At 47.4% G+C, this 23,771-nt stretch overlaps 1 protein-coding gene across 1 annotated transcript in view; it reads right to left on the minus strand.

Annotated features, from left to right (window-relative positions):
- Positions 1-23,094, minus strand: part of dysf (neuronal PAS domain protein dysfusion) — a 164,394-nt gene extending 141,300 nt beyond the window's left edge. Inside the window, exon 1 of the mRNA XM_075698796.1 lies at positions 22,655-23,094. Coding sequence (XP_075554911.1) covers positions 22,655-22,701 — 47 coding nt within the window. The 5' untranslated portion in view covers positions 22,702-23,094. The remainder of the gene's footprint in view (positions 1-22,654) is intronic.
- Positions 23,095-23,771: the final 677 nt, after the last annotated feature.

Raw genomic sequence — 23,771 nt, forward strand, 5'->3', positions numbered from 1 at the left:
GCCACAGAAAAAAATACCAAGACAACGAAAAGGCTTTCGCGGCGGTATAACGACAGCATGCATTCCCTGCACGGGCGGATCGCAAGACACAGAAATAAAGAAAGGATCATAAGGGATAGGAACTTGCGATGCACGCCAAAAGGTCGGTTCCACTCGAAGGATTACCACTGCCGACCTTGCAACGTGAGCCACTTATTCGGTTCAGAGACTACGAAAAAAAAAAAACAAGTCGAACAGCGAGCACCCTGTGTGTACAAAGGAACGGCAAAGAAACACTCGCAAACACGCACCGAATCCACGCCACGGCGCCGCCTATTCACCGTGTCCCCCGCCGTTCAGCACCTCGCCCCCTGCCCGCAGCTTCGAGCACGGGGCAAACGCCAAGAGGCGCCCGTGCGCGCGTGTGTGTTTGTGGACAGCCCGCTGCGAACGCGGCCAAAGTTGGTGGCCGCAGCGGTGGCGAGAAAGCGTGCAATTACGGCGCGACGGGGGCCGGACGCGCGTCTCCCGGGAGCCGGCTTGAGTCATCATCAATTCCAGGTACGCCCGTGGTCTCGGTCGCAGGCACTGCGTGGCGTAGTCTGGCCAGTGACCGACCCAAGGGGAGAGCGCTCAGAGCGCCACTGTGCTGCAGCCACAAGGTGAGGTACAGGCAAACGCGTTCGAGGCTCGTGGAGCGGCGGAGTTGATGGGATAATTGAAACCAAGGAGTAATGCAGTACATCGCGTTTGTTTAGACGGTGCTGCACACTTCACGATTCTGCGGCGCCGAAGACCGACCTAGGGAAGCAGCGCTCAGAATAGCGAACCTTGTGGAAGACTTGTGTAGCTGTGGGGTTGATCACGTCATCGGAATCTAAGAGTAGCGTATTATATATCGTATTTGTCCAGACGGCGTTGAATAGTATAAGTTTTTGCACGTGCCCAAGACGAGTACAGGGTCAAAGAACTGACTCACAATCAGGTCTTCGTGACATGACCACGGATAAAAAAAAAAAGCAGGGTCTTCTTGTGGCATCGTTGCGAAGTGTTTCTCCCGGTCTGCCCCCCGAAATTACGATATTCGTGGCTATGTCCCTTAAGCCCTTACTGTTTCTCTGTCTCTATTTGCCGGTACGAAATTCGAATGAACAAAACACGGCAGTGCTTGGTTCCGAGGGGTGAAGTAGAAATCGAGATTGCATTTCTATATTTTTGTGAAAAAAAATTATTTCATAAATGAGAATTGGACGTCGACCATGATCTTCCGCCCTTCTCCTATGAGATATTGCAAAAGTTATATTAGAGGATATATATCTCATACGCTTCGTCGCTTTCAGCTCGGGTTCAACGAACCCGAGCCCACAACACACAGCGTTCGTTGTCCGGAACGGCAATCGGTGCGAGACAGGGTGGCTCGACATCCAGGAACCGTCCGTCTCGAAATCGTGACCCGAGTCGCGTGCCTCCCCGAGGCTCAAATAGAACCGCGCTAGCGGCTGTTCACGCGTCACGATCGCTCGGAAAGCAAGCGTGCACTCCAGTCAGCTTATCTTCTTTTCTCCACGCCTAACAGTTATACTAAAGAAAAGTTCGCTGCCACTGACACCCGAAGCGGTGTTATAACAGTCGACGGATGAGTGCAGCGTGCTATATATGCTCCTGTGGTACGACGACTCTCTTTTGTTAGTCACAGGCGTCTAACAAACGTATTAGTTTTCCGTATTGCTTAAAGAACAATGCTACCGACCCGGGAGAGAGAACCGCGATGGGGACGCACACGGCGCTGAACTTGCAGCTGCCCTGCAACTGCCCTGCAAGTGCTGTCTGCACGTACTTTGTCGTGTGTCGGTAGTGTTGTTCTTCAAGTATTACGGAAAACCGCCAACTAACCCAATCTGCCATTCTCCAAACATATTAGGTTGCGTCAGTAATATAGATATGACATTTAAGCCACTTCACCGCGCGAGCCGAGCCATGGGGTCGTTTAAAGTACTGCATGCTAGTTGGCGCACTGCAGGGAAGCTGATCAAGTTAACTAGAAATCTAAAGACAGCAATGCTCGCGGGGTAGTCAGCACTCACAAGATGCCCGAAACTTAAAAGGGTCGACACGCTCTTTCTCGTTGTGTGATTGAGATTTCAGCCGCAGTTTCTGTCTTGAATGTGCGTGGTGCGCTCGACGTGAAGTATCTACCGTAATGTGACGTCACACCGCTGGTAGAAAATGAGGCTATTGGCGAACGTCAACGCGCCCTATATGACTCACGACGTGCCACACCTCGGTTTTATGGTTGGCGCCGAATGCAACTATCTATACAGCGCTTAGTTCAGTTAAACCCTCTTGTCACCAACCAGTGGACGTGGCGTTCAGAGGTGGCGTAGGTCCGATCCCTACACAGGGCGATGCTACGAGAAAAAAAGCCTCGTGCAGAATTGTTAGGGTGCAAGTTAAAAATATTCAATGTGGCTCTAATCTATACTATGTAATTCCTCCCCTACCCCTGCACTCTCCAGCATATTTGTTGCTTACGGTTGTAGAAGGAAATCAATCAATCAATCAATCAATCAATCAATCAATCAATCAATCAATCAATCAATCAATCAATCAATCGATCGATCAATCAATCAAGAGCATGCGTACCAGGCACCCTTACATAACTGCGAAATGGTTCCGGCATTTAAATCCGGTCACTGTCAGCTATTCGATGCTTGACCCGATTGGCTGCCCTTTCATAAAGCGAACAGAGGTAGCTGACGTGGTGTCTACGCACTCGCGGCATCGATGGCGTCATGCGGCCTTCGCGGGCACACGCGACGCCGATTCAGTGCACAGTAGCGCCCAACTTCGGTGACACGCACGTTTTTCTTACGCGAGCATTCGCGCGTTGGCGAATTCGGGACGCCCGATGCCGTGAATGGATGGGACGCTATGCTGCGAGAAGGAGTGAGGGAGAGAGAGAGGGAGAGCGCGCGGAGGGAGAACAAGACAGCGTTTATATAAGTAGAGATACGTGTGTGTGTGCGTGTGCGGGCGCGCTTTTTTTTCCAGGTCTCGCAGGAGCCGCGCGCGTGACGATGCCAAAGTCGTCGGTCACGCCTGCTTGAACAAGATCGCTCCCTTGTGGCGCGGTCGGCCTGTCGTCGCGACCGAGGAGGTCGTGACGGCGCCTTCCGTCACCGAGGCGACGTCGACGCCTTCTGCCGTCGCGGGGCCACCGCGAGACGTGTATATTATTAATACTACGCCGTCGCGTGGGTGTCGGGAAGGGACGAGGACGTGCTTCGAGCTACGACCGCGGCTACACGCGCGGGTCTGATCGAGACTCGGCGCGCTTGTGGCCCAAATGTAGATCGTCACTAACGCAACGCCGAACACTGGCTTGCGATTCGCCTCGTTCTGTTTTATTCCTTCACCACCCAGCACATCTCGAGCATTAGATTGTTAAAACAACACAGGCCGATCGTGCTTCACATAACTGACGAACCGCGAAAAATGGAAAGCATTCAAATAGAATCCTGGCCCAGGACTCTCAGATACCACTAGTACTTACACTTGGGCATTTAAGAACGCACAGCGGTGTCCGTAACAACGACCGCCGGAGGTCCCCATGGGCTGTTATTATTATCGTTGTATGTTTTGCTATAAATTATCGCGATTACGGGGACACAAATTTACAGGGGCACGCTGACAGATTAGACACGGTAGCTGGTCGAAAGTATCAGCGCGGCCTTTTGATAGGTATTTGGTAATATTGCGAAGAAATTCTATCGGCCCAGTGATAACCCATTTTTATTTTCTCAACGCTTACATGCCCCACCTGCATGGCTGGTATTGTTTTCTAGCTATATAAGATAACCATCCACACATGAAGCCAAAACCTGGTTTAACCATATCGTTTTTACTAAAAGGCAGCCGGTATGCCAGTGACGACTCAGTCGAGCACTCCGATCCGTGACACACGCCGACGAGGTGACAATCCCTCTTGCAGAAAGACATAGGTGATACTCAGTTGGATACTGTTACTCATGCTGAAGACAAATGGAGAGTTGAAACACCTTCCCTCCTCCATTGGCCCCATCGAAGAATGAATTTCTTTCAATTCTGTAGACATTGACCACTTCCTGATGCAGCTACAATAAGTGGTATAACGCTTTGTAAGGCATGAGGGTGTACTAATAAATAAATAAATAAATAAATAAATAAATAAATAAATAAATAAATATCAATCCGTCCCGTTAGCCTGACAATCTTGTGCGACCAGCTGCCAAATTGCATTGCCTCGTTTTGGCTGTAAGGGCGGCGTCATTGGGGCAGGACCCAACCAGCACAGTCTTGCTCCTTTTGAGGTTTCACAGTTTGCGCAAACATCACAATGGGGGTTGGCTGTGTGTGTACGCCCCGAAGAAAACTCAAGACAACGTTTAATAAAGTGCGCAAGAAAGGCCTCTGGAAGGGCGGAGGGGCAGTCGACGCAGCCCACCCCGTTCCCACGATGCTCTCGTCCGTTCTTCCCGAAGGCGCAGCAGCGCAGTGCTTAAGCCTCTTTCGAAAGAAAGTGCGCGCGAACGACCACGCCGGGCGTAATTGCTTTGTCTTGCGGGGTGGATCCACTCTCCGTTCTGGCCCAAAGAGACAGGCGAACGCTTTCAAGAAAGAAACGCAAGAGCAGAAGATACGCGGCCCTTTTTTTCTGCTTCCTTTTGTCCGAAGTCGCGTATGCATATGCGATCCTGCTCGGAGAACGGGTGCATCTGTCCGGTCGCTCGGAACGACCGCTTTCATAACGCGAGCAAAGTCCTCCGCTGCGCCCGCTTGCTTCAAAAACCCGTCGCGAGCTCCGTTTGAACGTCTGCAATCGCTTGCGGGGTGTTCCTCCTCGAAAACAAGGCGTCGCATTCACGGCCGCCCTGAAACAACAGGGCGGCGTTGCCGGGTCAGCTTCTCCGCGTCTTCTCTCCGCCGCATGAACTTTTCCTGCGCAAGGCCTACACACAGTCTTTGCCTCCTCATCCCGCCCTTCTTTCAGCGGCAATTTTTAAAACACTCCCGATCCCGATACAACGGGGCACAACGGAAGAGGAAAGAAAAACGACGACTATTAAACGAAGGCCAAGGGGAGGATGGCGGGCGGCGTGAGAACTAAAAAAAAGTGATAGCAGACGACGCCTTGCGTCGTCGTCTGCATCCATGCGGAGGGTCGCAACTCTCTCGCACTTTCTCGCGCTTTCGCTCTCGCTTCTGCAGCGCTTCCGAAGACGACGAGCCGCTTAAAGAACATAAGAAGCCCATAAAAAAGTTCGAAATAACGCTGGGGCGCAAGACGAAACAAGAAAGTTCAGCCAGACTAAAACAAAGGGGAGTGACGGAACAACTAACAAGACCACTGGCGAGAACTAGGGGCTCCTTTTGTGTACGCTGACTACGGCTCGACTCAATTTTCGACCGCTTCGCGCTTCCCGTTCGCGCCTTCCGCAGCGAACAACGCCACGACCTTGTCCCACCGCTGCAAGCTACGTAAATGTTGGCTTTCTTCCGCAAACCCCTTTTCGACTTCTGCTTCGTCCATCTTGCTTTCCTGTACTTATCTTTGTTGGCATTCTAGGCAGTATACAGTTTCGTTCTTCGCACGTGCAGGCGACAAACGAGTCCTGCTCAACCCGGGGATGTGCACACGCTCATTGTTTTTTTTTTTTCTCTTTTAAATCACCCTTCGCGGGTGTTAAGTTTCCGCAGACGCGCACAGAAGGGGCAGCCCACTGAGCGCGTCGACAAATCTGCCGACCCTTTGCAAACTAACTCTGCGCCAAGAAACACGTTCGCGGAATCCTCATCTGGCTGCCGGGCGAGTCGTTTTTCGTTTGTTGCATTCCGCCCACTATAACACGTAATGTCTTCTGCAGCGCTCTGCGACTCCCCTCTCCACCAGGATTAATGAACATTCCCACCCGGCCTGCTCGGAAGCGGATGGTTGCACCCTTTCAGCGCAGGGGCTATTAATAGCGACCATCTAGGACTGCCACGACTGCGTGTAAAACGGAGCCAAGCAAGCTCGACGAATCTGCTGTTATATTGTTGCATTCTTTAGACTTTCAGAAGGCCGAGAGAGGCTCTTGCTTGAAGGTGGCGAGAGACGCTTCGTTGAGCGTGGCGCCGGGGTGTCGCTATTACGGCTCTTTAATCACACCGAGCTGCAAAGCAGCGCTCGAAGAACTGATCATCTTCAGTGACCACGCTTAGAAGCTGCGTGGAATTGCGTGCTCACTGTGAAGGAGGAACTTCAGTGGACGCACTTGTCGGCAAGCGAAAGAAGTTCCCAGAGGACTTTTTTGTTTGCTTGTTTATATTTTGCTGCTTTTCATTTGTGCCACCAATGACATGCTTATTCGCTGACGGTTAATTACTGTGAACGATTGCACTACTCGTGTACGCACGACGTCATTAGTAATGCTTGTGAGCACTATTAGTGAATAGCGACAAAAAATGGGCATGGTCCACGTAAACGTCGCTTTCAACAGTTTTATACTTGAGCGTAAAGACGGTGTTTCCACAAAGGGACATTCTTATCTTTTTGAGTGCTATCACTGAATATGAATGTGTTTGCCCAAGGAAATACCGTGCCGACCAGTCCTCGTCAAACGATAAATGTATGAATATATCGCAAAAGTCACAAGCCATCACAAGAGCAAACAAAACGAATAATAAAACAACAAAAGGCAACAAACACTCGGAGCTTGAAATGACATAAAAGAGAAATCTTGACGAGTATCACTGCTTCAAAACGAAAATTAAATAAACCAAACGTTATCATTCTCGCCGAACAAAAAAACTTGACAATTGCTTCGTATCCAACGCTACAAATGTGTTGAGTTCGTCTCTAAATATAATATTACAAAAGCAACGCAATCAATTGCTTCTATGTCTAAAATGGGTCGTAAAAATTCAATTAGCGACCACATCGACGCACTTATCGCTCGCCCACTTGAGGAAAGACCAACTAATCATCTCACAAGAAAAACGCTATACACTCAAACACACAATCTTCCATGACACCTGTTTAATCTTTTAGGCGGTAGTTAACACGGAGGAAACAGGCTCTATTACCCTGCAGGTTCACAAAGCGGAAGCAATAACCCGTATCACGGATTCAAAACGACACGTACTCTACCTGCAAGCTATTAGTAGCTCACGTGTTCATCCAACAAAAGGAAGCAATAAACAGCACGTAACCACCTGCCGACGCAACGCAATCTTTATGGTTCTGCGAGGCTTTGGCGCTTGGAAGCCATACCTATCCCCTCTCGATGAACTGTCCAAGAAGCCTACTCCGAGTTCACTGCTAAATTTAGTCTAACGTGGTGCATACAAGCACGTTGCAGCAAGTAATACCCACTGGCGTGTTCGACTGCACTACCGTCATTAGTAATACCATAAACGTTATACAGAGAGGTAGTTGGTGGTATCGATATTTAGGTCATAAATAGTCCAGGATATTTCTTCATAATAATGCAGCAATTGTGTAGAAGTTGAGATTATCAAGATTTTTAAGAGAAGCCCGGGGGTATATAAGGAAAGAACCCGCATGGGAAAGAACAAAAAAAAAAAAATATCTGCGCCATGACGGCGAATTCAGAAGTTTCTGAAAAAGAAAAAACCTCTGTACATATGGATTTCTGGCACTTCCAAGGATGTATGTGCCACGCCCCGACAAGTTATCGGTATAACAACTTTGGGTTCCTGCGAAAGGATCGATATCATGATATATGAAAGGGAGCAGTAACTTTTTTTTTCAAAAAGAACGATAACTATTGCGGCGTGGGTTGAAATCTAGGAACTTGAAACGTAACAATCACTTTTCCTGTTGAACATTCAGTTTCATTGAACAGTGTTGCGAAAGTCGTCTGTCTTTATATATATATATACCTTATGAAGCTGGAGATAATTGCGGGATAGGCAAAACGAACCACGTGTTTCGCATACTCGATAATGTACTCGTTCCTGTTCATAATTATAATTCCAATGTGCTCAAAGCACACACGAAATACATCAGTGCTTCAACGCATGCAGTAAAAAATCAACGGAGTTAATGCCTGAGACAGCACACGCGAACGAAGAAGACATTGGCTCCGTAAAGTGTATATACGATCACGGTGCATAGAAAAAAGTTCCCAATTCTCGTGCAGAGTAAGGCAATGTAGCAGCAGTGCACCGAATCATACGATGCTCATAAAGCCGCTTGCAAACCTCAGCGTAAGCTCATGCAGCCCCGTGCTGTCTGCTGTCTTGTATGAGAGAGCAGTGCTTGAAGACTATGCTGCCCTCTCCCTAAGCAACTCATAGTCGAGCTGGCAGGCGCATGCGATAGATGTGGGATATGCATGATGCACCCACCGCGGAGGAGAGTATAATGTTTCTGAGAAAATTACAATAACAAAAAAAAAAAGAAAACAACAACCCGCGCTGCTGACTGAAGTGACCAGCTTAAACCATATTCAAAATGCATTCCGCGCTCTACGTGCACTTATACATCGGCGCACACAAGAGTAGTTTTGAAAATCGGGAAAAAAAAAAAAGAAAACAGACGGCATATCCATCGAAGCTGCAGTGCGTTATTGAAACGCATACACACGCGACACAGTTCGTAGCTCTCAGCCACCGACGAGCTGACACAGCGTACGCAAAACATGCGTGCGCACATAATGCGACGGGACTCGATGCAAGAAACGTTACAGACGTTACACTGCGGTGTATAGGCCGTGTGTTCGCCGCTCGTGGAAGAGTCACAATATCAAAAAAGTAAGGGGGGGGGGGAGGGCGGAGGACCGACAGTGTCGTGAATGCATAAATACGCCGGGCATCGTCCACCCGTGTGCATGCATGTTTCGTTCCCGTCTCCGGGGGCGAGCAGAAATACCAGGGCAACAACCTATAGGACGGCGCGCGTTGCATGCATTGTTGTATGCCCCGAGGTGGCGGCACATTGCGTCACGACAGCTTGCCGTCCGCGACGGCGAGGCGTACGCTACGCTACTCTGCGACGCTGCGCTGGGCGAAACATGTACGTAGATTACGGAGAGAACGAAACAGCGAACCGAACGAGAGAACAGCAGAGAGAGAGAGAGAGAGAGAGAGAGAGAGCGTGCTGAGACCAGAGTGGGAAGTCAACTGGATGGACGGAAGGGAAAGAAGGGAACGCCATAACCGCCTACATGGGCCTCGCACGAATACAATGGCCGGTGGCGGTGACGGCCTTTCAGGGTGAACCTGCGCCGTTACACTGCAGGCTCTCCCTTGGCCGTTTCCGAGATGCAGCAATCGCGCTGTACGCGACGCGCTTCACTTGTCCGGGCCTATACAGAGTGCGTACGTTGAAAGGAAGCGCGAGCCTTAGGCTCTGGCAAACAGTTATGCACTTGTAGGGCCTCTGCATTTTCGTGCCTTGCCGGGACCGCAGGCATGTCAAGAACATGCTGGAGAATAATTCAGGAATAGTGAGCTCTGTCCTTGGTCATAGGCGCGCTTCCAAGAGGGTGCAAGTTTCTTTTTTGATAGGACGATCGAGAAAATACGTATACAGATAAAAACAGTGGGAAGAAGTTGTCTGTTTCATAGGTTTGTGTTATCTGTTAGAAATCCCCATGTATGTACGGGAAAGTATCCTATCGCACACATACACACACCTATGATGTAACAAGAAATAGAATTTTCGAAGTTTGAAGTTCTGTTAAGGTTATCTTTTGATGGGTTGGCCTGAGTAAATTACGGTGGCGCACGTACACACACACACACACACACACACACACACACACACACACACACACACACACACACACACACACACACACACACACACACACACACACACACACACACACACACACACACACACACACACACACACACACACACACACACACACACACACACACACACACACACACACACACACACACACACACACACACACACACACACACACACACACACACACACACAGACACACGTTTGTGAGTAGTTGTGTGACTGTGTGATATAAGTTGTGTTATATATATATATATATATATACATACATATATATATATATATATATATATATATATATATATATATATATATATATATATATATATATGCATATATATGTATATATATGACTAGATGAGCAATCTGTCCGACGGCATTTTGCTGATCCCGTATGTCACCGGACAGGCAGACACAGTAGTGGCCCCGCAGTTCTACAAAATGCGCTGCCAAGCTTTCATATCCGATGGAAACCCATTCGTTTTAGCAATCTTTTGCTAAACGGAGGGAGCAAAATACCATAGGTGCAAAGGTGACCCTTCTACTCGTGTTTTTGAAGTTTGCAGATAACTATATCGAGGATCTGAAACAAGGTTTCACAATTCAACCAGTTGTTTCTATACAACGAAACATGACAGCATGCTCACGTAGGCTAAGCACAGATGAAGTACGAACCAAAACGAGTATACGAGATAAGGGATAAAGTGGTGTTGCCATGGCTAGAATGTACGGCCTTATGTATCTTCTGGTGTCCATGAGTATTTCTCTGTGCGAAGTCTTTTAATTCAATGCCAGTGACTACCGCATAAGACGAAGATGAACATCCGATTGAGTTCGGTCAAAACAAACATATACTCGCAATAACCTTTCAGTGAATGAGATAAAATGTGTTTGTTTTTAGTTCCACTCTTGATAACTATTTGCATGGTGCCTTGCAAGCTGCCCTATAGACGGACTTTTGTTTGCTTTGTATGATGCGTAATGTCTGCAGAAGCACATACGTTTCTTGAGGCATTATGCTTACATTTGTATGAATTTGTTTTCTCTCTATGATTCGCATGTCATTAAGAAACATTTTTCACGAGCTAGACGTAAAATTAGCAACACTGCGATTTTCGGCTGTCTTGCGGTGCTTAACCACTGATCTAATCTTCGTGAATGCAACGAGTCAGAAGATTCAAGGTACCGAAATTTCATCATTCCAAGAATATCCCTCGACTGAGAAACCCCCAAATTGGCACGAAATTATTGCTCCTGACCCATGTTGAGGCTTTCTAGTGCTGTCCTCAAGAGCGACCGAACCGTCTCAGGACATCTCCGCACGTAAGGTCGCCGACGTCCCACGTATGCCTGGAGAGCGAACATACGATACCTTCCGTGTCTCAGTCATTGCTTCATGCTACCGCCATAGCGGTATTGGCGTTGCACTGGTTCGGCAGGACTCGCAAGAGAAAAAATGCGGCAGTGACTCGAAGAAGACATCTTTCTGCGAGGCTCTCGCTTCGCGTCCGCGCGGTCGCATGAATCAAACGCGACAGCGATCGCGACTTCGTGTGGACGAGCGCGGACTGCGGCACTCCCTCGAGCAGACGACGCCGAAGAAGCCGCGGTCGAGTCGCGAAATAGAAGCGTCGCTCTATGTGACAACCGTGGCCAAATCCCATAATCCAGAGCGTTTAAAGCATACCGCTCAGCTACCGAAAGAAAGCCGCAGGAAAGCGGATGCAACAAAGGGCCATCCAAGAACAAAACAAGAAAAAAAAAAGCGAGAAAAGCCTAGCTCTCGTTCCCACAGCCGCCACGTCGGAGCGAAAGCTCTGAGCAGCCATACGGCACCGCCTGCTTTGCGACCGCAAGAAAGGCAGCCGCGAAAGAAAACAAAGCAGACAACAAGGACAGACGAAGCAAATCGTCCGCAGGGGATGAGCAGACGGAGCGAAAACCGACACTCGTGTCATTTCCCCGGTGCATTTACCCGAGCTGCGGTACACGTCGAAAACCGTCTTCAATCGGCGTCCTCCGACAGGCGCAACAAGAATCCGCAGACAAATTTGACATGGGAGAAAGAAAAATAAAAGAGAATCGCAAAAAAGCAATACCTGGTGCCGGTCGTGCGAGCAGCGGCGAGCAGACGACCAGTTCCGCGTTCGCGTGTATGCCCTACCATGGCGCTCGCGACTCCCCCGCTTCCGACGCCCCCCTGCTGTGCCTTTTCTCCGCCCAGTGTGCCTTCTTTGGAAGCGTTGCAGCCCCCGTCGCAGGCAAACATACACGTACAGTCGCGGTATTACTTCACATCATTCTCACTTCCTTTCTTTCTTTTTTTCTTAACCAATGCACCGACACTGTTTGGGCGTTGACTTTTGCTTCGGCTACTTTTAATCTCCGTCTCCATTTGCCCACCAGCACGATCCTTTACAGGGCCGGCTAATATGTCAACTTCGGCTAAATGACAAACAGCTTCAGTATTTATAGTTGCTGGTGCGATAATAGGCACGAAACTGCTGCACCAAATTTCAGCTTAACGGTGTCATCAAATCAAACAGCGCCGCCCGCCCATCAGAGTCAGAAAACGACCAAACCGAACAGGAGAGTTATGTATGCCTTTCACTCGTATTGTTATGGCGGCGACATTGTAAAGCCGTAACTATAAAGGCCCAGCCTGTTGCAGAAGTGAAAGGCGCCTTAATGTTTGTCATTCGCACTCTCACCCTCTTGGTACTATACCACTGACAAGAACATACCAGATTCATCAAAGGAAAACAGAGAACACTGTAAAATAATTTACACCCTTAAAAGTGAAAAAGGGTGTAAATGTGTCTATAACTCCCACCTTTAGGCTGTGGTTTATATTATTTATAGACACATCTACGCCCATTATCACTTTTAAGGGTGTAAATTATTTTACAGCGAAGTTACGCTTTTTCGCATGTTTTGAAAGCACAGTTATATCATCGGTTCCCTGCACAAACAACCAGCCTTAGTCTAAGGTACGATTGCCGTTACCCCTGCAACCTGCATGTCGTCTGGTACCGCGTGACGCAGACGACGCACTCGACACCGCTTGCAGAAGTCGTCCTGAAGAAGAGACGAACCACCTTGCCTACAGGGGCTGTGCACCTTACAATCATACATAAATGCACATAAACCTGCAAAGGCTGCCGTCTCTGACAGCGTGAGAATAACAAGAAACAAGGAGACACTCCCACTCTCCGCAGTTTCTTATATACGTATACCACTCAAAGCCCTCTCTGCGTGCTCCTTCCTTCTTTTTTTTTTCTCCTACTCCGTATTCGATTATTAATCCTGTCATTCGCTGAGCGGGAGCTCGTCTTTGACCGGAGCTACGCATCCGATCTGGCTTGGCTATGCCGCGCCATGCTGGCGCCTTGTTAGCGGGATGTACGTATACACCGACGAGTGCGCGCCCCTGGCGCCGACGCCTGCTATAGCAGACGGCAGGTGCAATAATTAAAAAGAGCAAAGCACATAGTGCCGCCGTCCAGACGTGGATGAGCCCTCTAGCGCGGTTTGGCCGTGCGCGTTCAGAAGCGTCAAAGGCAGCTGGAAAGGCAGCCTACGAGTTGTCAGTCGCCGGAAGCCCGCGCCGACTAGTCGTCGAAGACAGTTGGCTCGCAGGTCTGAGACAAGCGGTAGGCTTCAGCGAGCGAGAGGGTAACATTCGAAGCGTCCCAAGACGACAGGGGCGCGCGGCGCGGCGTCCGGTTGCAAAGCTCCTCCTCGCGGCATTCCCCCCTTCTACATCCTTCTATAAATACGCGCAACCACAATGATCCTTATGGTATAGACTGCTGACTGACAGGGCCCCGCAGGTCTTCGACGCGCAGCGCGATAGCTAAAACAAAAACAAAAAAACAAAAACAAAAGAAGAAACGAGAGAAAACCTGCAGCACCGCAGGGGGACGACAACATCGCTTCGCAAGGCCCTTCTTCTTTTGCTTGGCGACGCCACGTTAGGCCTAGCTGACAAGCGCGAGGCCACCGGTTGAAAGGTGGAAGCGCAGGAAGTAGCTCCCGTAACGCATGCGCGTGTCTGCAAGAGAGGCGCCGTTTCTGTTCGCTATGTGCTGAGACTCGGTACGGCGTTGATGCCTCAGCTCCGGACGAGTCCTATCCCATAGGGCTCTGTTATACCTCTACATCCTGGTTCGTACTTGTGCGCATGCATATACGGCAAACAACCCCAGCGCGACATGTTGATTGAAACGGTCGCCTGCTTTCTTGTTCTTCTGGGGCTGTGTACACACACGCGCACGCGCGGGCATGTAGTATGAGCATGCAGACGACATCGGCAACGACGCAAGCTATTGCGTGAGTTCGTGACGTGCACAGTAGCGGACGATGCGTGAGAGGACTCCTAAGCAGACGACAAGGACGACGGGCGTTTCCCGAAGCGGCAGTGCAACGGAACAACACATCTTGGAGGAAGTGCTCGAGTTAGAGCATGGGCGCGTGCCCATGCTCTAACGGACAGCTCTTTAAAAACGTGCTTGTCCACGCCGCTCTGCCGAGTTTAGAAACGTGCAACGGTTGTCTCAGGCCCATCGTGGTGACTGCTTCGTGTACGAGAACCGCATGACAGTCATGCGGTGGAGGCAGATGCTATATCAGTTGCCGGTGATTTCCGGGAGACGATATACACTACATACATATATATATGCGAAGGCCAGTTGCGCGGCAGGGACATGTTGCTCATCGCTCCTTTCTGTGTCTTGTGTGCTTTGGTGGCGACACACGTGGACGACTTCTTTACCTCCCCAGTGCGGCACGTTGTCATAGTTCTGCTGCTTCCTACGCAATGCGTGCCACGTCATGGGGTGGTCGCTGAGTGACGTGTCCGTTACGTGTTCAGGCGTGACCAATGTCCGCCGGATCGACTGGCATAGATGCGCTTGGAAAGAAGCCGTTGCTCATGAAGTTTCTCAGTGTCCATTGCTTTATAAGCCCACACCGAGTGCTACTCAGTGTCTTTGGATGGGACCATCCAAATATTTTCTTGCGCCAATAATTTTTGAGGATGTTCTGCTTAAGGCGCAAAGCAAGAATTCAAAAGTGCAGGACGTTATCGAACACTGTTATTAAAGTACCTTCATCAGAAAAAAACAAACAAGAAAACGACAGGTTTTCGGACTGATCTTTTAAACAATTGAAAGCTAACTTCAATATCAGTATCCTTATATCTCTTTAGGTAAATAAACAAAAAAATATCGTTCTCTGCAATTCCTTGATGACATGACGCAACTCAACTGTATAAGCGCTTTTATAGATGTATTCTCGCAAATTGTTTTATACTTTATAGAGTGTCATATCTTCATGCAAGAATCGTACGGGAAGAGTAATCAGCTATACAGCCATTCGAAAATCTGTTACGAAGCTGTAGTGACATCAATATGCTTCTATGCATGTGCATTCTTCTTTATCTTTCTGTCTCCCCTTACCCCGCCCCCCCCCCCCCCCAGTGCAGGGTAGTAACCTGGATATCCATCTTCCGGTTAACCTCCCTGTCTTACATATCTCATTTCACTCTCTCTCTCTTTCGGTGCACAGCTGCATAATCATCCTTACATCAGCTTGTGCAAGTTTTTCTAAACTGGTAAAGAGCATTCCAAAACTGACTTGCTCTTGACCAGGCCTGATCCTGCTTTCTTTGTAAATACAGGTGTTAAGTACGTTGTACAGTGATCTCCGCACTAACACGCATGGGTGTTATTTCTCCACACCAGGAAGTACAAGGTCGATGCGGAAAACTCCAAAGCATGTGGTCAGAGGTGAAGCGTCACCTATGTATGCCGGGTCCAAGCGACAAACCAAAGATTGTTCAGGGGTGCATCACCATTCCGTACACCAAAAACTTTCCTTCTACACTTCGGGTCCGTAGAGTGCATGCATACTTGTAGACAAGCGTCATAAGGCCTCGCCTCACATAACCTTAATAATGTGTATTGCGAGGTCGTTTCGAGTTATTCTTCAATTGAGTTCACAGATATGTTGCACAGCTTTCAAGCCTTCAGCCGCTATGAAACGGGTAACCAACTGGAGATGTACTACATAAACGTAAGGCTTAGCTCTCCCATAACACACGCTGGCGCCGGATGGAGGCTTCAACTGTGAAACATGTGTGTGAGGCTAGGGTTCCCCGCCCATCTGACGGCTACGCAGCTGCATATCGTCGTAAATCTGAGACTCTATATGGTAAAAAGAAAGAAAACGGAAATTGCACGCACGGCTGGTCAACTCCAGGTTGCCAACTAACTCCTTTCCTTCACCTTCACCCCTCGCTGTACCTCTCCCTCAATCACATCCTACCGCTCTAAAGAAAACTACATAAAAGCTTTATCCTCTTTTGACACGCTCACAACGAACCATACATTCGCTCGGGAACCGCTCGTCCACCATTGAGGAAGAAGCTCCTTCACCCGATTGCTTTAGTTTGTTTGGTTCCCTGTAGTTCGTTTCGCAATCCATTTCCTGGCGCTACCTCCTCGCCCCATACGTGGCAGCGTGCTAGTATATAGAAACCTTCGAAGCGAAAGCAGAAACAGATGGTTCGCACACGATTGATAGAGGGGGAGGGGCACGTGATTATAGCGGGTAGAACCATGGCGGTGTATATACACAAAGAAAACGAAAGATTTTCCGCAATGAACACATATTGTGTATTTCTGAAGTCACGGCTCGCCAGTTGTGTACCCTAAGGACATGCGCCTGTTTCCCAATCATCTGTGCCTCAAACAGTTCTTTGTAGATTACCGCAATTTATGTGTGGGAGTCCCGTGCGATGTATGTGGAATACAACACTCTGCCACATCTATTGTGTTCTATGTTCAGATAAGCTTTCGGTGAGCCAAGTCACTCTTTCTTTTAAGGTAATCGCCTTAGAGGTTTCGTTAACCTGCGAGTATCAGATCCGTTGCTTTCACAAAGTGGCTAAGTGCAAAATATATATTGTGCATTTAGCTACTTAGTGAAAGCACTGGAAACATATGCGCTTTCGAGATAAAATAAATAAGCGAGATAAAAAATATACACGCTTCACCACGTCGATATATATGCGCCTCAAGATGTGGTGACACTGCCAATCCCAAAAAGCGTACACAATGGTTACAGCTTGGTTTACACTTCAGACGAAATGTATAGGCAATCTCTGTATGCATAACAGTGTCCCCGTTTTCGCAGAGAGCACGAAACAGCTAAAGAGAGCAGGCTCTTCAGCCGAACAGCTTGTAGCCCTACAATGCCAAAAATTTCATTTATACACTATGCTGCGCTGAGTTTAATGCCTCAAAATGGTGACTGAAGCCCGGTACAGGCGTGGTCCTTATCCATGCATAGTTGCGTTTTTGATATGCTAGAGTGAAGCTTCAGCTGTGTGTAGTTCAACAGACCAATCAATAATTTGTAACTATACCAATTAAATGATAAATAAAGTAACAATTAAATTATTTTTGCTCAAACGTACTCTCTATGGTCTAACATAACGGTGAACAAGTTGCACTTTTTCAGTGATGTGAAAGTGGGTTTGGGCAATCCAGGGCTGAGATTGTTTCACATGGAAAATTTTGCGTGGAAGCCACGCCCGCAGGTTGAGTATGCTCGGGCACACGGAAAGCGATCGTTGTCACAAACACAGTAAGATGTTCAAGAGAGATCTGCAAAGGTGACCGTTCGTGCATATATAGATAAAAGCGGCTCACCTCAACGCACACTCGCGTCTGCATTATGGAGTATATTGAAACGGATCACCACTGTTCAAGCGGCCTATTCAAGCGAAAATGACGATGACCGTGTTAAACAATATTTGAATGCACTTTTTTTCTAGTCTCACTGACCACAACTCGTTTAGTCGTGCCCGTCGGAGCGCAGCTGAACAAATGGTCCGCTGTTAACGAAACTGCTCCTAACTCAAGTTCAAGACACAATGCGAAAACAAATTCATAAATAGGCACACTCGTTGCTCACAGCATGGATCAACGTGTTAAGTTGTTTAATATAGGAGGCTGCCACATAATTAGGCGTCCTGCCAACCGCGGTCTCTGTGTGTCCATTAGTATCTGCTGTCTCACGTGACGGTGGTTCTGTGATTATGTGACATTTTCGCGCAATGCACACGAAGTTTTCAATATCAAAATAAACTTGACTGCGTTACTTCCTCAACGATTACATGACAGTGAAGGAAATCTTATCCGCAAGTCACTGAACCTATAAGAGCCAGAAACACAGAAGGACCAGCACCAACAAAAACATGAAGAAATCAAAATAGGCAAGACTCAGTCAAAATTTCTTGCTCAACATAACGAACCATCGCCCTAGTTCGCGCACGCATCTAGTCCCACCGCGGCGTCAAGCCTTGAATTTAAAGCCTACCACAGCCCTAAAGGGTCGCTAACGATTCGAGCTGTTTCCTAAACTTACCTTCTACCACACCCAAAAAAAAAAGAAAAAGAGAAAATTATGGCAAGAAACGCCGAAAAACGTTTTCAAAGTCAGCGAGAGCTTTCTCGTGTAGCCCCCCTGCTGCATAACCCCATGCCCTCCTTGTATCACGAAATCTTACGGACACATCAGCAGACACTGAACGAAGTGGTAATCTCACTGACAAGTACAATGCCGAATGATTCCCCGAGATGGTATATACTATATTGTTGTAATCGCTGCCATTACATCCCCACCATGTCTCTATAGTAGCTGGTCTGTAACGTTGTTGAAATCGCTGTTGATTAAGCGGCTGCACTCGACGCGAGCTTCAGTTACATTTGCTGAAGGAGAACAGCACCCATACAAGAAAAAAAAAAAAACTTACAAATTCATGACGTCACACTGACGTACCGGCGTTGTTATTTACGCGAAAAATTTAAATACCATTGGAACTGTCACGCTTATTTTTCTTCTGATAGTGAACATATCACCGTGAGGTTAACAAAATTACAGTTCCGAAAAAAATATTTTATCAAGCAAATCTGATTTATCAGCCAAAGCGGAGATGTTTCGTAAGAGTCCATTTAAATAAAGAGTGGTGTCGATTAGTGACTATAAAGTGTAGTGTAGGACCTAATGACATCAACGATAATTTAGTCCCAAATGTGCTATTAATGTTAGTACCGAACGGCGTCGCTACGAAAACAGACGCGAACACGGTGCATAGTCACTGTTCCTTTATAATAAGCCGGATAATTTTGGAGAGTTGCCAAGTAGCACTTACACGGCGACATTATTCATTCCGTTGATACACGTGGCCTATAAAGTCACACGGCATATTGAGGTGACTATTATTTTCCAGAAGAAGAGATTTGTTCATTGATATTTTTATAACGCGGCCAGTTTAATTTTGTCTAAAGCTTTGGTGAGCGATAACTCAGTTTCCATTGAATCGGTAGGAAGGCATGAGGGAGCCAAGAAAGCAGCTTTTAGTGAAACGACTTCTACATGCTTTATGAAGTGAAGATCGCGTCTTTTCGGAGATGATGTGGGAACTGCTTGGTTTATTAGCCAATGAAACAAGGATCCAGTTCAGAACCAACGTTTGAAAACTTGAAAGTGTCTCTTTTTATCATCTTGTATTTCCGTAGCGTCGAAAATTGAAATCCGGATATGCTTAAAAGCCTAACAAATAGGTAGATATATTCAAAAATCTGCATTGCGTTCTCAACAGGCGTTCCTATTGCTCATTATATCTTAAATTCCACTCGCCGCTTCTCTACCTGTACCAGTAGTCATCTCTAAACTTCCCTAGCTGAAAGATGTAGCGACTAATTGCCCGCTTTCATTTCAACAAATATGGCTTTGTATGTACGAATATATGAGTTATTGATCTGATATCTCTTTCTCAACACGTCCTGTAGCCTGACATCGATTTATGCACAGCTTTATCGGCGCCATAGCAGAGACGCCCACAAATGCTTGTCCTCTTGAACAGCCCTCTGCTTTTGAGAATGCAACTCTGAAGGCACTTAGGCAAACGGCACACTGCTCTGTGTATGAACATTGGCCACGTTCTCTTGATTGTGAAGCAGCATAACTGCTTCGATTTAGGGTGTTTGTGAGATTTTTTTGAGTACCTCGGGAAACAGGGCACGTTGCGTTCACGCCAATATTCAGCTAAGTCTTTAGGATGCTCTTCAACAACACCCGACAGCAAGTTCACCGTAGTTGGCTTATATAGCCTGCAACTTAGTAATCGACGACAAACGCCAACAAATTGTGCACTGATGCACTAGAATTTGTCTCGTTACACTTTCATATTCTTGACAAGGCAATTTTAATATCTGAAGCCTTATGTCAAGCACAAGTGGTAAAGACCTGCAAAGCCCAGTATCATGCAATTTCATTTTCATTATGACTTTCAACCGCTTCTGAGTTAAATAATTTAGCACAAGGCAGAAGTTATGCGATATTGAATTGACACTGGAATAAGGGCTTGCACAGATGCAAAATAATTATGGTAACATGAAAATTTTGCGATCATCGATCGCATATTTAAATTTTTGTTCTTTGCCGAGTTTTATGATCGTTGAAAGCGAATTCTCACATGCTGTCCCGGTTCAATTTTGCCCGGGAACATTGTCTCATCTAAGTTAACTTATATACAGATTGTTGATTAGATCCCTATACCATCTTACAAATAAGGGCCCAAAGGCAATTGCTGTTTTTTTTTTCGTTAAAATGACGCGATAAAAATAAAAAAAATCGAACCCACGAATTCTCGCTATAGAGCCTTTGTCACGCGAATGCATGGTTTCCAACATTTGTTTGACAACTGGGCGTATATAGCAAGAGCGAAGAGGAACGCTGAAATGACACACACTGTAAGCAAGCCAACGACACTGACCACATATCTCGATCGGCTCACTTTAGTCGCTTGCTCTACTGTCACACAATGGTCGTACGAGCTAACGACGCATGCTCTGGCACTTCCTTCGATGCACCAACGTATATTAAATAAATAACGACACCTTTGTTCCATGCTCTGATGGTAGCTAACCAGGCGAGATGTGACCCCAGTATAGGCGACTGCTTGTCAATTTTTTTTCTTCTATGCCGAACATCCCGGGATCCTCTCCACGTGTTTGATGACTTTGCCGCTAGATGACATGTAATTGTGTGTAGATCTTTTGCCTGTTCCTGCTGCTGACCGAAAGTGTAAGCTGCTATAATCAACCTTGTTAGAGTTGTTTATTTGGAGAACCGTACAGGTTCCAGGCTCTGAAGCGTGTACATGTCAACGAAAGTTATGAAAATTGGCTATCGACACTACATTCCCTGGGTTAGAAAAAATGCTGTGTGCGCTAGCCAAAGCTTTGTACTTAGCCTGATAAAACAAACGCGTTACCTGCAGCTAAGAAGAAATTTTTAGAGCTATCTAGAAAGTACTACATACGTAAAATGTCCACTTGTTTGCCTACAAACAGTGTTGTAAACTAATGAAGCGATCCCCGATTTCACCGCAGATGTATTCTTGCTTAAAAAGCACAAATATCTATGTGCTTTTCTACTGCTTGTACTGGATCAATACCTGAGCCTAAAATCTGCCCGATTTATTGAAACAAAATGAAGAAAATATAAAATAAATGGCAATGTTTATGTAAAATATTCGATGTTTTTTCTTTTTTAAGAAATCACGAAATATGAACGTACGTGTACCATATACATCACAAACGCACTCTGGGACCACTGTGGGCATTTCAGCTGGATGTAATCAGACTCAACGAAGAAATTTTGAGAAATAACTTTTATTTCTTTACAATATATCCTCTAAGAAGCGTATAACTAGTCTCTATATGTTAGCGTATATCTTAATTTGTTTGTTTAGGTACCGGTGTGAGGGCCTGTAAAAACAATTGTATGCGAAAAAATAAAAGAGACGGAAAAATCGTCGCTGTACTCAACAGACACTGACGTAGTTATTGTTTTTTTTTGTGTTGATAGTGTGTTAATGTTAGCAAATACAATGTTAAAGAAACGCAGTGGGAACTGCTTTACAAATTTGTAAATGTAGATCTAAACACCAAAATGTTATGTATATCAAACGTTGCGAGCGTGAGCCAAAGGACCATTCAAACTTGTCAAATACTTAACGCGCGCATGCCAACGGCCGTATTTATTGCTACATGCGCACATATATGCATATCAAAGAATGACACACATGCTACTATATAGAATTGCCAAGCCGTGAATACATAATTAATGGCAATACACAAAGCCGTGAATACTCAAAGTGCATCCCATGGTGATCCGTACCAGCCACTGCTTGAGATGTTATTGGACACTGCTGATATCAAAAGTTTCAAGAATTCTTGTTGTTGGATTTCAAACTTTATTTAAATGAGCATGTGCCTGTAACTTGGTAATCTGGCTAATGCAGGCTACTACATTTCATCCAGCCATGCGAAATTTGGCCAATAAGGGTGGTAAATATACAGAAATAATCCTATCTAAGCTATATAAATCCAAGTTTAGCCTAAAGAGGCGGCTTATCCTCAAATAAGTTGTGCAACCACGATACATAACGGACAGTGTATTTCACACGTCATAAGTCACGTCCGAGAAAACGTTGCTTCTTACTATCGAAACTACCTTTCTCACAAGTGTAAGCGCTAAACGCAGAGTTGGATATACGAAGTTAGCAGTTTTCTTATGCTGTCACTGATATGGAGAGGGTACGCTGAATTATTAAGTCATGCTTGTGTGTCTTCCACAGGGTCATGATGTTCCTTTTTTAAGCTGCACACAAAAAAAAAGAAAAAAAAGAAGGAAGAAATCAACCGTAACTAAAGACAGGCGTAATCATGTACACGGCACAGCGTTCACAATCAGGTTGACGGTGGAGAAAAGGAAACTACGAAGATTGACAGCTCACCTGCACATCTGCAGGATGTTGGGACCGCCGGCCAGCATGGACGACATGGTTGCAGCAGGGTCGCCGCAGGCCGCGAACGCGCGCGGCCGGTCCTCACGGAAATCCACGAGTGGTCACCGCGGCGCACGCCCGCCGTGCGCGCCGGTACACAGAGGAGAGCAATCACAAAATCCGAAACGTCGCCGTACCACCCGCCGCAGCGCGCGCGTAGCGTGGCGAGCCGACGACACACAACGGGGACGTCTCGGGGTTACAGCAGAAGCAGACGACACAGCACGGGGCGTGAGCGGACAATCGATCGATGGGGGACGTCCCGCGTGACACGCTTGTTTTCAACGCGTAGCCAAATCCAGCGCGTTGCCGGCGGCACTCGTGGTAGCAGACGACGCACGCTTCTTCATGGCAGAGGACGAGAAGAAACACGGGGCACTCAAAGCCGCTACCGGCACCGCACTGACCGGCTGCTGCGGCCGGCCAGCAGACGACGAGGGGGCGGAGCTGTGTGCTCGCCCTGTAGGCGGAGCATGCCTGAAAAGGCGGTGCTCAGTCATGTGACGTCACACAACGCACGCCCGCTCTCCCGGATGCCGTTTGGCGAGAGCGCGCGCCACTGTGGCGTCTACGGCGTTGCGTCGTCTGCTCGCGTCCAATAGCAGGCGAACGTTGCTTCTGTTTGTGTTCTGTTCTTGTCGCGCGTGCGCGGTACGCGACAGGGAGCAGACGGAGCTGACACACGGTCCGCCGCTGCGTATTCGCTGGGGGTGTCCAACCGTGTCTCGCTCAGGCCAAATCGGAAGAGCGAACGAATAACAGCGGACTGCGGAGCGGCGCGCCGGACGAAGCGAGAAAGTATATACACACAAAAAGAAAACGAAGAAAACGAAAACCAGAAGAAAACTAAGGAAAGCTAAGTGAACAAAGCGGAGGGGAGTAAAAGCGCGCTTGTACAAGAAGGCGCGCCTGTATTTTTGCCGCCCCGGCGCCGGAGGTGAAAAGTATTACGGCTTGGGAGGAAGCCAAAGAAAGAAAAGCAGGAAGGGAGCCTTCTACTTGCCATGTCTTTTTTTTTTTTTTTTTTTAATATCGGCTGCATCGTGGAGCCAGCACAGAGCTAAGG

The sequence above is a fragment of the Dermacentor variabilis genome, chromosome 7 (assembly GCF_050947875.1).
Source record: "Dermacentor variabilis isolate Ectoservices chromosome 7, ASM5094787v1, whole genome shotgun sequence".
Classification (NCBI taxonomy): Eukaryota; Metazoa; Arthropoda; class Arachnida; order Ixodida; family Ixodidae; genus Dermacentor; species Dermacentor variabilis.